Source organism: Abramis brama, assembly GCF_963993115.1.
Source record: "Abramis brama genome assembly, chromosome: 10".
In the NCBI taxonomy this organism is placed as follows: domain Eukaryota; kingdom Metazoa; phylum Chordata; class Actinopteri; order Cypriniformes; family Leuciscidae; genus Abramis; species Abramis brama.
The window spans coordinates 13,103,917-13,122,430 of NC_139972.1; the positions used below are offsets into that span (position 1 = coordinate 13,103,917).

Consider the following 18,514-nt stretch of genomic DNA (forward strand, 5'->3'; position numbering starts at 1 on the left):
TACAAATTAAACCCTTCAAGCTAAACCCTCATAATCATGGGCGTACGTACCATACGCTGTGATCTCATAGAGACAGGAAGGGACAGGAACATCATAAACATAACCTCAGCAAGAGAGGGTCTCAGAAATACAGATAGGAGTGAAGGGAAGAGGGAGAGAAAGAGATACAAGGAGCGGATGAATGTGAGTCTGTTTTCCTCTCAAATAAACAAGGCTAGCTCTTGTCTATCAGAGAATTAGAGGGAGAGAGAGAGGGAGAGATAGAATGCACACAGTGTGTAGAGATGGGGAAAAATACATGGGCATTCAAAAACACTGAGGTGGGTGCAACTGAATAAACAGAGAGATGGAGAGAAAGACAGAGAAGGTCATGAGGTGAAAGGAGGAGAGGAGAGGTAAAGGAGGATGTGGCTCTGCAGGAAGAGAGAGAGAATGAGACAAACACAAACAACTAATGAGTGTGCACATACAGAATGCACAGAAGAAAAGATGGAAACACTTTATTTTAGTGTTTTTGTTACATGTTACATGTTACTATGGCAATAACTATAAATTATGCATAATTACATGCAAGTTACAAGGACACCTTAAAAAAGTGCAACCAAAAAGATAAATGAAAGCTGGTAGCGTTACACAGCCAGAGCTTTGACTAAAAGACAAAAGGTCTGGTCCACATCACAGCTTATTTTGGCCAAGCACCGCCCACTTAGACAGGATGAGCCATCTGATTGGTTTATAAAGCGACCAATAACAGTCAGTTTAGTTTTTTTGTGCGGTTTAGGGGCAGGTTTACATTAAAAGTCATGCATGAAAAATAATAGCATTAACATTTGGATATACAAAAAAACTGATCAGAATTTCTGTTTAAAACTACTGATTATTTCACAGATTCAACTATATTGAAGTTATGCTGCAGATAACTAGTTCACTTAGTGCTTAAAAAAAAAAAAATTACAAATCCATTGATTAATTTGTCTTTAAAACCAGCCATTACACCTTGTACCTTGTAAACACAGCCTCCTGCCAGTCTGATAAAGAATTGTGTGAGACTAGTTGAGAGGTGTCAACCAAAACGTGAACAATAACGCATGTGCATGCACATATGTGTAAACATACTCCTGCATCTTGCATGTTTCAGCATCCGACTCTTGCTTTACGCTAGCAAGACTGTGAGCATTCAGCTGTTCAGCAAATTCATCAAGAACAATCTGTTCCAATGCACGCATAAAGACTAACTGTGTACCAGTCAACGTGTGTGTGTGTGTGTTTTGTGTTTGTTGTGCATGGTAAGCGGTCATGCTCTGCTGCCCTAGGCCTTGTATTAAAGGTATGGTGACTGCAGAAGAGATGTTTGTGTGTGCCTGTGTGTGTTTGAGGAGGTGGAGGGGGTTTGTGGTGGTCTCCAGAGGGTTTGTATCAAGGCTAGGCTGGTTTTCAACTGAAATGTATATGAGATTCAAATTACATGCCTGCTCTTCTCTTTTCTCCACCCCTCCTCCCTCCGCTCTCTCTTTCCTTCTCTTCCTCTTTGTCTTCTGGGATTCTTAGTCAGCTTCAGGCTCAGAAACATTCCCTCCCTTCTCTGTTTTCCCTTATAACTTCTCTAGCCAAGGAGACAGCTAAAAACAGCTACATGCTGTTGACATGTTTCAAAACATTGAGACATTGTATTGTAGTGATTGGACTAAGACACTTTCAGTTAAACAGGTGTGATAAAGGCTACTCTGGTGAACTTTTTGGAATACTTTGGACAGCTCAATGACCTCCAGATGTCCTAGAAGCATAGGATGCTTACGTTTGAGCATCCTGTGCTTAGCCAAAAGTTATTAGCAGTGTTCTACATAAAAATGAGTGAAACAGTAGGATATATTTAACAAAAATATGTTATTATTGAATATTTAATAAAAATAATATTAAATATAATTTTATTTGAAAGTACAACTGTACAATTTCAATACTAACATTTGCATTTTAATTTGATTTCGCTTCGGTCTGGATATGAACTGTAATCCGCACTGCGAGTGTTGTTAAACTCATCGCAGTGTTCAGTGCAGAAAACACTCTCATGCTCTTTGCATGTGTGTACTGTACATGTGAAATGCTTTTTACAGACTCAGACATTTTTTCCTTATGTGTTGGTAGGTAGCCAAATGCACGCGAGGAAACGTAAACAACGTACCATGTCTCTAAAAGACAACAGCGCTGAGTTGAACAGATGACAGAAATGAAGGAACAGACCTAAAACAGACATTCGTGACATTTGAATTATCCGGTGTAATGCAATCTCATGCAGAATACAGCGCAGTGATTGGAGTGAACAAGTCGCTTCTCATTAATAATGCGCTCCAAGCTGCTTTATAATGAACCGAGCTGCTCGGAGACCCTGAAAACACTTATTACAAGTTGCAAGCGCAAGCTTCAATTTGAAACACGCAGCGCATATATTAATACAATTAAATCGAAAATCGCACTTAGGAAACTCACGATTTAGATGTGTGTGTGTGTGTGTGTGTGTGTGTGTGTGTGTGTGTGTGTCATTCACTGAAACAAAAGTTTAGCTGCAGCCAAGTGATTTTCGCGACCCACCTTTTCCCACAAATGGGTCGCGGCCCACAGTTTGAAAACCAGTGTTTAGACAGTAAAAAGGGTCAATAAGTTACAGTTCTATGTTAACATAAAATATTTTCTCATCTTGAAAAGCTGGAAAATATGAATCTTTCATGAAGAAAAAAAGATCATGAACAATATATTTTAGAGCATAAGAGGAAGAAAAGCAAATAGGGCCAAAGATCGAACCCTGAGGTACACACCACAGTATGAGCGCAAAACAATACGCAAAAACCCTTAAAGGGAAACAACTCAGTAAAAATTAGCTGACGAGTTTCAATATACAGTCAGTGTAGTCAAGTGTGTTTTCAAAAAAATGTCTTCACAAAATGTTAAAAGACAAAAAGAAAGGGAAAAAAGAATTACAAGCCCAAGGCAGTGCAAAGCGTGGGTACTGGACCAAAGCTGCCGGACTTTAACTGGGTAGAGAGCAGCAGAAATGCATACTGCCTGACACTTCAGCAGGGGCATTGAGAAAAAGAGAGGGGAGACAGAAGGGATGAGAGAAAAGAAATGGATGGCGAAGCTAGTTAGATGAGCAGGAGAGAAATAACGATTCTGAGCAGGAGAGGGGGATCAGGTGCACCTGAAATGTTCTTAAGAGAGAGAAACAAAGGATGAATATTGAGTGGAGGGAAAGGAGAGCCTGAGGAGGTGGAAGTCAAGAGAAGAGGTAAAAACATGTATTCACTAACACTCAAACACGCTCTTAACTCATAAATAACTATGCTCAGAGGGAAACAGGTTAGAAGACACTTCTCAAACAGATATAAAGCTGTGCTGCAACCTATCAGACCCCAACATACTGCAGAAAATAAAAGAAAGCCTTATACAGAATACTTCTTAACTGTTGATATAGTTATATACAGAATACTTCTTAACTGTTGATATAGTTATGGTCAAGGTATGATGCCCCATTCTATGAATAGGAATGCTGTTTTATCACAAATCTGATCACAAATCAAATGTATTGCCTGAATAAGTTTCCTAGGAATTAACATTATCCTGCAAGGGAAATGTGTGTCTATAAAAAGCACAAGTGCATAATACTTCTTGAACAATATAAACAATTATCAATACATGAATCAAACCCTCTCAGATCCAATCATTAATACAGTTTTTTCTTCATTATCGCTGTATATGGACAGAAACAAATAACATAGAAAATAAGATTACTCACAGTAACATGAACATTTAATCTGTCTTGCAAACACTGAAATAGAGTGTCTTCCCTACCATTGGTGCAGCTCATTTGCATAAAATGAAGATTCACAACTTTGCCACATCGCAGAAAACACTCCCAGATCGCGTCGCCGACAGGCACTGTCGCTCTATCATTGAAAATGAATGAGTTCTGGCTGTCACTGCAGAAATATGTCAGTGTGAACGCCCCCTTTAGAAAGCAACAATGCACAAATTACAAATTATGCAGCTATAAAGCAAGTGCAAAATACATTACAGATACTGACTCCACTTTTCTCTGAAACATTGATCCACCGTAAATGCGTAAGTGTATGTGTGTGTGTGTGTGTGTGTGTGTGCAGGCATTCTGGGAGGCCAGTGAGATGATGTCCAGATTAAAGACTTGTGGGAGTCCCAGGACGCTCACTATATAACACAGAGGCCATTGATTAGCCATTAATGACGCATTGAGAAGCCATCTCCCCCACCAGTACTCAATCATACCTCCAGAAAGACAGAGAGAGAGACAGAGGCATTAAGACGGGCTCTCCGCATGCATCCTCATGCCTACAGCCAGTGCACAGCCGTGCTGATATTCAGCACAACAGTACAACCACAATAACATTCAGGAGCACAGAAGCCTTTCATGGAATCATTTTCTCAAAGGCAAAATCTTTCACTCCTTGCCAATGTCAGTTCCAGATTTTACTTACACACAACACTAAGTCATCATTGCTGCAGTCAAACAGCATTAATCTCCGTTCTGGGGCCTATGAAATAATTCAAATAACACATCCACCGCATTTCTAATTATGCATGACATCTCCACTGCCTACCCTTCCTAAGCATGAACTGGACTGACATGTATTCAGCCATAAATCAGGTTAACATCAAGGCCGGGGTCCTCATTACAGATAACGGCAGAGCCAATTAGTACTGTTGGTCAAGCAGGTCTCATTTCAGTCTGTACATTTGCATTTATGTTTTCACTGCTATGAAAGAAAGCTATTTTTGGATCTAGATTGAACATCCAATTTAAGGAAATATTATGCCCAAACATACATAGCATATTCGCAAAGATGAAAAAACGCTGGCACATGCGCACATGCGGCGCGCGGATGGCGCAGTGTGGGGTTTGCTGCATAACTAAGCGCGTAGAGAGGAAGCCATCTTCTCTGGGTAGCGCCAAATGAATTCACTGAGGCTCTATGCAAATGTTCCCCAGGCTAACGAGCCTGGCTGGATGATTGGAGTGCCATTGAAATTCTCCTCTCGCACTGCACTCCTTCCTCTCTTAGCTTCCTATTTGTCGTTCCTCCTTCTCTCTACATCTATCTATCTATCTATCTATCTATCTATCTATCTATCTATCTGTTTGTTTATCTATCTATCTATCTATCTATCTATCTATCTATCTATCTATCTATCTATCTTTATCTTTGTCTGTCTGTCTATCTCTTTGTATGTCTGTCTATCTATCTATCTATCTATCTATCTATCTATCTATCTATCTATCTATCTATCTATCTATCTTTATCTTTGTCTGTCTGTCTATCTCTTTGTATGTCTGTCTATCTATCTATCTATCTATCTATCTATCTATCTATCTATCTATCTATCTATCTATCTATCTATCTCTCTATCTATCTCTCTCTCTCTCTCTCTCTCTCTCTCTCTCTCTCTCTCTCTCTCTCTCTCTCTCTCTCTCTCTCTCTCTCTCTCTCTCTCTCTCTCTATCTATCTATCTATCTATCTATCTATATATCTATCTATCTATCCTGAGGCATGTTTTAATGTTTAACTCAATCTCTCTTCCTTTCTCGCTCTCTCTGTGGGCAATGGGACATTGGTGTCTCTTCTTAAACACGCGGCGATGCTTTGCACCTGCTCTCCCTGTAAAACATCCAAACACGATTGTGAATAAACAAGCCCAGTCTTCCAACCCTCTGCTCAAACCACCACTGACCCCGTAAACACACATCAATAAGTAAACGCCTCCATTTCCCTCATCTCCCCCTGCACACACACATACACTCGCACAAATACACACACACACACACACATACACATACACAGCAGGTAGGAGGATGCCTCTACAGCTTCTTCCCTTTAGCACCTTGCTCTTTAATGGAGATACAGAGACCGGGATAAATAAATAAGGGACAGATAGGGCATCTTTAATGGGCGCTCACACGGCCATCAGCCCTTCTTTCCCCAGAGGCTGTGGCGACTCTGGGACTTAAAAGCGCACACCTCCCTCTCTCTCTCTCTCTCTCTCTCTCTCTCTCTCTCTCTGTGTCCATCTGTCCGGCCCGACCACAGCTTTCATCACTCTTTCCATGTCTGCATAATTCAGCACCTGCCTCTCTTTCTGTCTTTTACTTTGTCCCTTCTTTCTTTATTTTTGTTGTGCCACTTTCTGAAGGGATATTGTCACTCATTCTCTAACCCTGAGACAGACTGACAGACAGAGAGAGAGGAAATGGTGTGGTTGTTTGAGGGAGCAGCTGGAGTGGAGGCACGCTCCACTAAAGAGAGCGCTGATTACTAACGCTCACAGAGCAGCTCTCCATCTTCACCTCTCTCTCCCTCTCTCTGTGTGCTGTAGAGATTCTAGGGGCTGAATATGCAGATTGGTAGAAAATGGCTGTAGCTGGCAGACACAGAGGCCCGTGTGTGATCAGCTGAGTCTCACTGCAATGCATTGAGGCATTTTACATGTACCTTTATAGGCAAATCAGGATCTACTTTCACACACACAAACACACAGACATGTTTGCTGGTGAAGTCTAGGCTTTTCAGTTTGTCCAATTTTTTTGAGCTGCATCCCCACAAAAAGTATAAATTTGACTGAACTCTGAAATGTTATTGTACATAAATTTAAAATACTAATACTACAACTACTAATACTAATAATACATTTTAAGCACAACAAAATGTCAGAGTTGTCAAATTTATTCATTTTGTGGGGATGCAACTCAAAAATGGACAAACTCAGAGTACTCGATTCATTCATTCATTCATTCACTCACACACACACACACACACACACACACACACACACACACACACACACACACACACACACACACACACACACACACACATTCTTGTACATCTATCTTTATGAGGACATTCATTGACACAAAGCAATCTCTAGCCGCTTACCCTAACCTTACCCATGACAACTAAGTGCCTAACCTGAACCCTTACCCTAAACCAACCCTTAACCTAATTATAACCTTATCCCTAAAACCAAGTCTTGACCCTCAAACAGGCCTTTAAAGGGGTCTCAGAAAGTGAGGACCGGACAAAATGTCCTCACTTTACTCTCTTTGTCCTCACTCCAATGGTCTAAAACTCAAACTGATCATCACAAAGATAGTTGTACAAATACACACACACACACACACACACACACACACACACACACACACACACACACACACACACACACACACACACACACACACACACACACACACACACACACACACTCTCTCATTGATTATGTCTAGAATTCTAAGTTTGCCAGCTTCTCATTTGCAAATAGAGAATACATTAACTTGCCTGAACTTTAAAATGTTATTGTACATACATATTATTTTCATTCATTCAATCATTCATTCATAATTTTATTTGTCTGATTCTGCTACAATGATATTTTACTGACAATGGTTTTAAAGGCCCGTTCACACCAAGGACGATAACTATAATGATAATGACAAAAATACAGATAATCGTTCTAAACATAAACGAATATCAGAATCCACACCACAACTATAACAATAACGGCACAGAGAAACTATATTGTTGCAATCACTTTCAGAATGATTTTTGTTCAAGCTGAAGAACTATAAAAACATTGACAGCCGATCAGAATCTTTCTACTTTAAAGAGCTTGAGCATTTAAAGCAGCAGATGACAACTGCAGCGTGTGCGAAGACTAAACAGAACAATCCCCAGCAAGCAATAGCCATAATTTCACAGTCTCGGTTAACTATAGACCTTATGTAGCCCCGCCCCTTTTTCAGTGCTGCGCTCCTTGTCTTTTGACTTCCGGTCTGTATTTTCACAGCGATCTTGCGTATTTATGAATGAACGGCTCGTTTTAAAATCTTCCCGGTCTACTGACATTTGTTAAGATATTTGCTTTAAACATTACAATCCTCATGATAACTTTCGTTAACTTTACATTAAGTAAATCCACTTCAAAAGCTAATTACTCCTGGACAGCAATGCCATAGAAATATACAGAGCGACTGCAAAAACGGAAGTTCAAAGACAATATTCTAAAGATGGCGGCACCCTCGTTTCTCTGACGCATAAGGTCTATAGACCCGATACAGTCCGGCTATGAGTAACCCACTTCTAGTCAAAATAACCTTGAATTTGTTTACATGTTGTTTTTGCCAAAATAACTTGAAAGAGGTATTCCATCATGTAAGCAAAGCCAACAGAGATTACAAGGAGTTTGGTTTCATTTCTTTGACATCTATTCTTGCAATATGGTTAGACATCTGTTAAATTTTCACTGACAGCCCAAATTTTGCCTTGTTTTAGCCTAGATGTCAGTACTGTGTTTGGACGGCTATTAGACATCTTTTAAATGCAAAACTGTTTGCTGGGTATCGTATAGTTATCGTTATAGTTATCATTCTTGGTGTGAACGGGCCTTGTTCATATTTTGGCTGAGCTGTGGACTAGTAACATGGTACTGAATGATTGCAATATTCATATGCCATGAATATGCATAGTACTGAAGATACAAAGAAAACCATGATATTGCCATGATAAATGTCCAAAAATATGGTAAAAATACACTGTAATACGTTGAAACGTTTTATTAGTGCTAGCTCTAAAAAAGTGGTAAAAAGGTCAAACAAATCTATGTATTTGAACAGTGACTAAAGAAATGTGACTGTAGAAATACACCGCAGGACAGAAACGTCCAGTCAAATCAGTGTGGTGTAATTCCTCTTTAGCGAGCGAGTCCCCACTGGAGTTCAGTGCCCTCTTCCCTCATCCGTCACACGTTCCTTCAGCACCTCCAAATAAAAACCCATACACTCCATTCACTGCTCAGACTATTGATTTACTTTTCAGACCCACTTTAGAGGACAATTTGTGTAAAGCTATTCCATAATGCATGAGTGTGCGTGTGTATTATTGTAACTCATGACATGTGAGGGGCATGTTAGGACATGACCAACTGCTCTCTCTCACCCACAAACACACATTACATGAACAATTTACAGGCTCACACTACACACTAGAATACACGCAAATGAGGTGACGATTGATCATTAATGGGTTCCTCTGGAACAATGTGACCTCACCTTACCATCACTGGCAGGTCTAATTTTAAACCAGCTTTAAACTTTTCTATACAATGAAACTGAATGGGGACTTGGACTGTCAAGTTCTGGAAAGTGCTATAAAAGCATTCCATACGAGCTTGAGTGCTTCAGAAGCCTTGCGATATAGTGCATGAGTCATATGGATCGCTTTAAATGACCGTTGAGCTCCAAAACTGAGCGCCACTATTAAAGTCGTCATGAAATCAAAATTTACCCTATTTACTTTGTTAGTGCACATTAATAATTGAATGGGAAAAGAGCAGTGTGAACATTCTGCTAAAAGTCTTATAAGTTCTACAAAAAAGAAAAAAAAGAAAAAATATTTACAAAGTATGTTTGGGTGTAATGCAGTGCAGTTATTGTTACTAAACTAAATTATAGGTTAGATTTAGTATTAAAAATCTTAATCTTAATCTTAAAAATCTTTGGTTATTGAAATTAACTGAAAAAAAAAAATATATATATATTAGAAAACATAAAACCTTAAATGAAAATGATAAATGTTTCCTGGGCGACTAAATGAAATAAATAAGATACTAGAATGACAAAAACTGAAATAAAAAAAGAATCAAAGCTGTTTAGAAGCAGAAATATAAAATAAATGCTAATTCAAAGTAAATAATAAATATTAATAAATACTATAAAAAACTATAAATAATAAACCTAAAACAACACTAAAGTAGTGCTAGAATAAAGTTATACATATAATGGGGCCGTTTACACGACATACAAATGGAAACGTTTTTTTTTTTTTTTTTTGCGTTTTGGCCGATCATTTACATGACAACTATGTTTTGGGGGCCTGAAAACGCAAGTGTTTGAAAACAGGTTTCAAAGTGCATGTTTTTTGAGAACGATATCATCTCTATGCAAACTACAAATTACAATTTGTGAAATCTCGGCGACATCGTGCACATGCGTATTACGTGTTCAGTTTATATGTGCATAGTGTTTCTTTACAAAGTGACATCGCCAACTACTGGCCTGGCAGCATAATACAGCATTTTTAATCATTTTCGCAGATCTATGTAAACAGGATCATTTTGACAACGTTGTCATCTGTACGCGAAAAACACAGAAAAACTTTTCAGTTTTTTAGTACATTGTTGTTGTCAGTAGCGGTTTTTGGCACGGGCGAACCGGGCAATCGCCCGGGGCGGCATTTTTGGGGGGGGGGCGGTGCCGCCGGCACGAGCAGAAAAAAAAAAAATCTGCGTCGCGAAGCGGTTTTCTATTATCTATCATTTCACTGTGTGGGGCATTGGCAAATTTGCGCCCCCTGCAGCTGCAGGCGCCCCTGCTTGCTGAGAAGATGCCGTGCACAGAAGCTGTTTGTTTGAGAAGGGGAAAGGGGAGGCGCGGGCGCGGAGGCGCGGGCGCGGATGACAGTTCACCTCTGGGTCTCTCCCAAATGGAACGGACAAGGGGGGCGGGGGGATCCATATAGTTATCTAAATCAGTCAAACCTCGACTTTCTTCCAAGTAACGCACATTTCATTCATAATATTATAAATACAGGCCTCTATATTTCCTGCACATTTTTGTTTTTCTGAATGGTCTGAATGGCTAATAAAAATAGGTAATACAAAACGATTACTTGGTCACCACCACCAAGGTGAATTGGTTTAGTCTTGACTTCTGGTCGTGAGTCTCGTGACTCGTGAGCGACAGTTGGTATGGGGGGATCAGGGGAAATCTGTTGATTGTCGATGTCGAGTGTCAAATAAGAGATGGACAAGAAAGGTACAAGCCATTAGGTGCCCAATTTAAATTAGAAACGAGTGAAAGATAAAGGGGGTCTCGCCCAGGGTGTAATTCAATGTAGAACCGCCACTGGTTGTTGTGTAAATGTACCCTAAATGTATAAATCTGGACGCGTCTTAACAATGAATACGGATCTACTGACTTCTGCTCTCTGCTCTCTTCTCTCTGAATCTGCTCTCTCATTCAGTGTTTTTCCTCTGAGCTTTCTCTGTAGAAGTGTTTGGTTCAAGGATGTCTGTCCAGGTTGGAGTTTATGCCCCTCTCAGCAGGAATCTGTCAGCCATTCGGAATGTGTTTGTGGCATGCGCAAAACTGTGAAAGCACTGGACTGTATATGTGTGTGGCGCCATGGTGGTACGCTAATAAAAAAAAAAACACAAAAAAAAACATCACACTGCGATGCATCCTCACACCTTCCTCATTCCGACCGTCGTTTCATACTCGTTGCCATGGAGATAAGATAAAACTCACACTGTTTTGGGCTTACAGAAAAGGAGGAGAACGATCTGAACAAAACTGCTTGATGAAAACTCTTACACACGCACTGGTGCATACATTTCACACTATTCCAGACAAACTGGCACTGATGGCAAATGAGGAACACTTTAAAGTGAAAGTTCATCCAAAAATTCTCTATTACTCACCTTCATGTTGTAACAAACCCCCCAAAAATGTCCCAAAAAATGACAATAAGCACCACAAAAGTAGTCCATACAATAGTCGTATACAATATTCAAAGTCTTCAGAAGTCATATGATACCTTTGCGTGAAGAAAAGACCAAAATATAACAGGTTGGTTAGTTCACCCAAATAAGAAAACTCTACCATCATTTCCTCACCCTGATGTTGTTCCAAACCCATAACTCTTTTGTTCAACTCCAAAACACAAATAAAGATATATTTAATGGAACCTGAGACAATCTCGTCCCTCCATTGAAAGTCCACGCAACAAAAATGTTGGCGCTTCAAAAAGTTCATAAAGAGATCATAAAAGTAATCCATATGAATCAAATGAATTTTTACTGGTTTAGATTGATGAATTTCAGAATTTTCAGTAAACTAACCCTTTAAGTTGTTATTCACTGAACCTTTTGACAAAAAAACTCAATTTCAGATTCAGTTTACAAAATTGGTCTGAGAGATTCATTCTTAAGTTCAAATCACTGATTCATTGATCAGTCAGATGGATAGGATGGATTTAGGATACATTACAATCACTCAAAAATAGACAATGGCAACTTGCATAACTACAATAACGCCTAGGCTTTTGTTGTCTTTTTGCTGAATTTCATTATATTAAAACTTGGATATTAAAATATTCACCTTTTCTTATATTCACCAGATTAGTCATTCTCTCACAGTTTCTATGTATCTACAGTCTTGGACATATGAGAGAGCAGTAGCATGGCCACTTTCTGTCACTCATAGAGTTTAATAGTGCATGGAAATATCGTGTTAATATGCAAAATATCTACTACTGGAACATACCAATGATGTTAAACTAACAGAGGACTATAAAAGATAAACAAATGGAGGACAAGGGGGCGATTGAATGTGGAGGACTTGATTATTTTAGATCAGCAACGTGTCTGGGATTTTTACTAGATTGTAAAGGAAAAGTATATTGAGTGAGATCAGACTGCTAACAACGCACCGAGTAGGAAGCAAGACCGTTAAACAAAAGCATGGACTTCATTTTACTGCTAAAAGATATTTTATCACTAAAAATGAGAGCTTTTTGCCCATTATTTCGGTTGTGCTTGGTTTTCCTTGAAGTGTCAGGCTGATGTAGAACTACAGCCACACACATACACGCTCGCGTTCACAAACTGCACCACTATTTGAGATTTACTGCAAACAAGATGCAGTTTTTCCGTGCCCTTCATATAAATAGTCCTATCAGCATAATGATTCCACATCACACATGCTGACGTGCTTATTTCTTTATTTCTTTTCCATTTCAGATCAATAATTTAGCATCCCTCCATCTTTTTTGCATTTCATTAAATTCACACAGGGAATTGCCTGGATGTTATGAGCCTCATTCCAGCGTCATGAATGGAGGGACGGGGAATAGATCTGGAGCAAAATGGCTAAATGGCACATTCAAAAAGGGCTGAGGTGGAGGGAGACCCCAAGATCAACCACACATTACTGTATGTGTCAGCTTTTGAGGTCAATTGCAGAGACTGTATAAAAAAATCCTTTTGAGGACATCCTTAAAGGAAAAAATTAACCACAATGAGAACACTTTTTTCAGGTCTATGTAAGCCAGTTGTATTTTAGGGTCAAAAGTGTGTAATTTCTACAACAGTTGCAGCTCAAAAATGACATGTTGAACAAAATACAATAAATTATTTCAACACAAAATTCACATTTAAGGTCAGGGTTTAGTTTAGGATTAGTCTATAATAATAATAATTGGCTTATTTAAGAAGAAGACAATGGAAAGGCCAAATTGAGACGGTGAGGAAAATGTGTTTTGGTGGGGTGTAAGGTTTTTTTCCCCCCTCCCAGCTAAAACAAGGGTAGACTAATGACAGGCAGTGTAATTGAACCTGTAAATCCTGCTCTAACTCCTCACTGCTCTCTCTGATCCTCTTACACATCTTGCCATCTTAAACATGAGTCACGCAGCAGAAATCAGCTTACTGCTTCACACACACATTCTCTCCAGCCCTCCTACATCCACAAGTGAACCCTACCGCTATTGCACCATTAATAAAAAGTACCATCGTATAACCAGTTTTTCTTTCTTTTGAACATTTGTTATGGTAACACCGTGGTACACTTACAGTAACTGAAAGCTCTCCAAAAAAGCCTTAGTACCTGGTGTGAGCCCCATGTGTCTCAGATTCTAATATCATATAAAATGTCACTATTAAAACATTTGGGGTTGGTAAGATATATATATATATATATATATAATTTAAAAAAAAAATTATTTATTTTTTTTGCTTTTTTTTGAAAGAAACTAAAAAAAAAGACAAGAAATGTTGTGAAATATTTTACATTTTAAAATAACTGTTTTCTATTTGAATATATTTTAATATGTAATTTATTCCTGTGATTTATTCCATTTCCCCAGACTTCAATGTCACATGATCCTTCAGAACCAGTTGTGCTGCTTAATATTTTTGTGGAAACTGATACATCTTTCACAAGATTCTTTGATTAATAAAAACTTAATCTTTTACTATTTTGTCATATAATATATATAGGCTAGCTCTCAGTGACGTCAATGATTTTCAGTAAATAACACTTTAAATTTGGTCTGTTGCTCATATATTGCTTTCACATGCATTCAAAAGACTCAAAAGAATATAGTGCAAACATCATATAGATCACTTTTTATGGTGCTTTTCTAAAATATTAGACAACACTAGTCAGTTACTAGTCAACATTCACTTTCATTATCCTTTTGAGCGGCCTTCCTTTATTCCACAGAATAACTAAAGTCCATTACGTTTATCAAGATAAACCAGTGCGCAGAAATGTTAGCTTTGCTAATTTCTTTTTTAGCTCGATTGATGCACTTGGTAATCTTTAAGCAAAGAGTGTCAGAGTCAGTTTGCTAGAGCTGGAAGTGTGACCTTCTGTTAATCTATTAAAGCGACTGGTTAATCAATTAAGCTGGAAGTCACGGTCAACGGCAACAATGCTACACAACAGATACAGGAGAAAACAACAAAAGTTCTGCCCATGGGATCACACACCAAGCTGTACATCCACATGGACGTTTTCCCACAATCCCCCGAGTCGTGTGGATTACCACTCAAACGTCCGCATCTGTGACCAGAGAGAGAGGGGAATCCAAGCATGTAATCAATCAATACTTGCTGGAAACCTCTGAACCCCTTATACTGATACACATTGACACAGCGGCTAAAGCGGATCAATGAGCGCTCCGGTACGAAGGGCAGGGAGACGCACACCTCCATTGAGAAAGATGAGCTAAGCAAAGAGAGAAAGAGAGAGACTCTAGTCACTGATTCCATCTGACTTGGCCGGTGTAAGCAGCACCTATTGATTTTCCAATCAACTACAAGGCCAGGGTTCACACAAACGTACACACACACACACACACTGCCACTTGAGCTAGGAAGTCCGCTACTCAAGAAAACCGCTACCTTGTTTGAACACACACACAAAGCACTCTTGGCAGAATCATTTTGCTCCCTTAAGAGTGAATTTGATAAAGTGGGAAAGCTTTTGTCCACTATCAGACTTGATTTTTCACACATAAACACACATATAGTGAGTTATAGAGGAGGTCTAAAAACCCCAATTAAAATAAAATATAAATATTACATGGAAATTTTAAATTAGAAATGTCCATGTGGACTTTAAAGGGGTATATGTAAAAATGTTTAATCGCTTTTTGTATTGCTTTTTGTAATTTTGTGCACATGATTTTTATGTGATGGACTTGGGCTGGTTAATGCCGAAAGAGCTATTACTGTACTGTAATGTCAATGTGTCATAAAAAAAAAGAGATTAATTCAAACTATAGTCTCACATAGCTACATCTATACAGTCTATAGTCTCAAATATACTTTACAATCAAACTTATCTCAACAGTGTCATTTTAATTACTTCATCTGTCGACATAATGCCGGTGAATCACAGAGCTGGTGCAAACATATCCACATCGCTATGATCAGATGCTTTCTTAACTGCTAATTTCATTTTTGTTGTGCGTTTATTTTGTTATTTTGTTATTGAGAGGAAATAACAAAAAGAACTTCACCGTGAGTATGTCGGGGCCTTAAATCACGATACGTGTGCATGAACACCAGCAATAAGTCACTGGCTTCAATTCCTTAACGGCCACCGGTGTCGCTAATAATAGTGTTTTCTAGTGTTTTAATAATAGTGTTTTAAGTTACTAAATTTACTGAAACTGAAACTAAAATAAATTAAAGCTATATAGAAATATTACAAAACAAAAAGTAATAAAAAAAGACAAGCACATAACAAAATGACTCAAATTGAAACAAAAATTAAATATAAATCTAAAAACTAATTTAAAAAACTAGTAAAATACAAGAGAAAATTATACAAAAATAGCACTGCAATAGAGACCAAAATCCTAACAATTACATCTAACAATATCTAACAATTAGATGTTACATAAACCATTGTTATTATAAAACTTACCTAGTAAGAAAAGTAGCTAAGTTACTATACTATCAAACATTTTTTTCCTGTCATTTTTCTGAAATATGTTTATCGATAACTACAAACCAACATTTGGTCCCAAACTAGTTGGTCATACTGACTCATTGCTTAAATTAGGCTAAATTTGCAACCCTATTACTCAGACAAACCTCCACGAACATGACCCCTATGAAAATCTCTGTGTAATGCTGCACGCATGCCATGTTAGATAATATTGGAAATGAGTGAAAATCATTCGTGCTGACAGTACAGGGCATTACGTGTCTTTATTCAGCTCCATTTTGTTGATCTGTCCTATTTTTCAGTTTATACTCCATCCAGACAAAATGGGAGACATTAAGAAAGGCCAAAATGAATTCGGACTGATTAACAGGGTTGCCCAAGACCATATTGAGAATATGAAGGTCTCCCAGCCAGGCTGTTTTTCTTTTCATTTGAACATCTCAGATGAATGTTCAAGGAAAAAACACCAAATTAAATCCAAAATCTAATTTGAAAATTAGGCCTGTTTTTCACCTTAGTGATGAATACAAACTTCCTTATGCAGCCAATCAGAAGGTCGCAAACCTTTTAGGCATTGAATTATATCCAGTATAATACATTTCGAATATAATAACATTACTGTATAATTTACAAAATATTTTTAAGGGCAAAAGGCCACTGCACAACTTGCAAGACTGTGCTAACCAAATTAAATGCACAATCCGCAGAATAGTGCAAAGCACATCCATAGTTTCATCCAACTTCTGAACTGCTGGCTTTCCATGCAGTTTATAACCCAGACCATATGAAATCTGGGGTCTTACTCATTTTCTGTGCTGAATTTCAGAGAGAATTCTGTGTGTGGAATGTATTTAAATATAATAAAATCTGTTCTTGACAATGTTTACACATGCCTAAGGTTGTGACGCCTGAACCTATTTGAACTCTCAAATAACATCCGTTGTTCTCCACACATTGAAACCAGAATGACCATCCCGCCCTTTGAATGACAAGGAACAAATAAACCAAACTGACACAAAATCACAGGTGCAACGTACCTTCCTGTACAGAATTTTGGATTTGTTGCATGTCCAAAATGTATGAAAACGACATATTTCAAATCAGCGGTTACTTTAAACAGCCCAACAGTGAGAGGAATGTCTTACCTGGGACGATGGAGACAGTGTCCTTCTCCCAGGACACCACACTGACGTACTCCTGCACAGCAGAGGGGATGAGGCACTTGAAGACGGCCACGTTGCCCCGCATGGACCTTTGGTCCGCCACGCGAACCGTGTAAGGTTCCCTGAACACTGTTCATGATGAGGCAGAGAAGAAACAGATGTTGGAATTTATTATTAAACAATACATTGTTATTAAGTAATTATACAATAATATATATTTTTATGTATTTATTTAATAATAAAAATATTAATTAGTAAATATTATTTTTTTATTTAATTATTAGTGGTCAAATCGATTAATCATAATTAAATAAATACAAATTGATTAATCGATTTGACAGAACTGTTAATTAAATTTAATGTTAATGAAATATTTATTTATTCATTTTTATTTTATTTTAAATTTTAGTTAAATTTTTAATGTAAAATATTACCTGATAATTTTTTTTTTTATGAATGAATCCAAACAGATCTGATCCAGGTCAAATGCATTCATTTTATCAATCAACTTAGAGCATATATTACTGGATTTCTGAGACGGAGACTGAATCTTTTTTTTTTTTTTTTTTTGTCAAGAGGTGTTGAAGAGTTCAAGAAGTGGCCTTTTTATAAATCACCCTGGCAATGCATGCAGACGGCGGTGAGTGGACGCCGGTGCAGAGCCTCTGGAGCTGTCAGAAACATTTGCCCCCGCTAAAGGGACCCTCTCTGCACCTGACAACCGGAACCTGGACGAAAAATCAATAGACGAGAAGAACACACAAAGCAAGCTGGGTACGAAGATGTTATTTATGGGCGAGGAGATCCTCCTACGGTAAAGGGCAACGAGGGAGTGCGAACAGATTAAAGGAGGCGCTGAATTTCATTTTAATTTCAGGGACTCAATTTGCTTTGTGTCTTTCATCAACATCTATTTACTTACGGATTTTAATTTCCCCCTCGTTTCTTTGGGGAAGTAACGCAAGACGCAGAGCGAGGGCATCTCATTCACGAACATGCCGCCAGTCGGGGGATGTTTTCAGAGAAATCTGTGGGTATTGCAATTGGATTCAAGACCAATTCAACTACGCAGCTTTTTCACCCCATCAGAAAAGAGACCGATCATGAGAATTCATGGCAATCACCCACAACCAAACTCTGGGGCCACCCCCTCCTGTCTCGCTTTCACTCACTACCTTTCCTTCTATATATAATTAACGCCTGGCTTGCGGGTGAATTTCCTTGGTCATTAATAACAGTTTCTGCCAGGTGCCA

At 38.4% G+C, this 18,514-nt stretch overlaps 1 protein-coding gene across 5 annotated transcripts in view; it reads right to left on the bottom strand.

The window, feature by feature from the left end:
* Positions 1–18,514, bottom strand: part of dscaml1 (Down syndrome cell adhesion molecule like 1) — a 111,912-nt gene that overhangs the window by 74,274 nt on the left and 19,124 nt on the right. For all 5 annotated transcript variants that reach the window (XM_084127395.1, XM_084127394.1, XM_084127393.1 and 2 more), the window contains exon 3: positions 17,243–17,389. In XM_084127395.1, the coding sequence (XP_083983521.1) occupies positions 17,243–17,389 (147 nt within the window). The remainder of the gene's footprint in view (positions 1–17,242; positions 17,390–18,514) is intronic.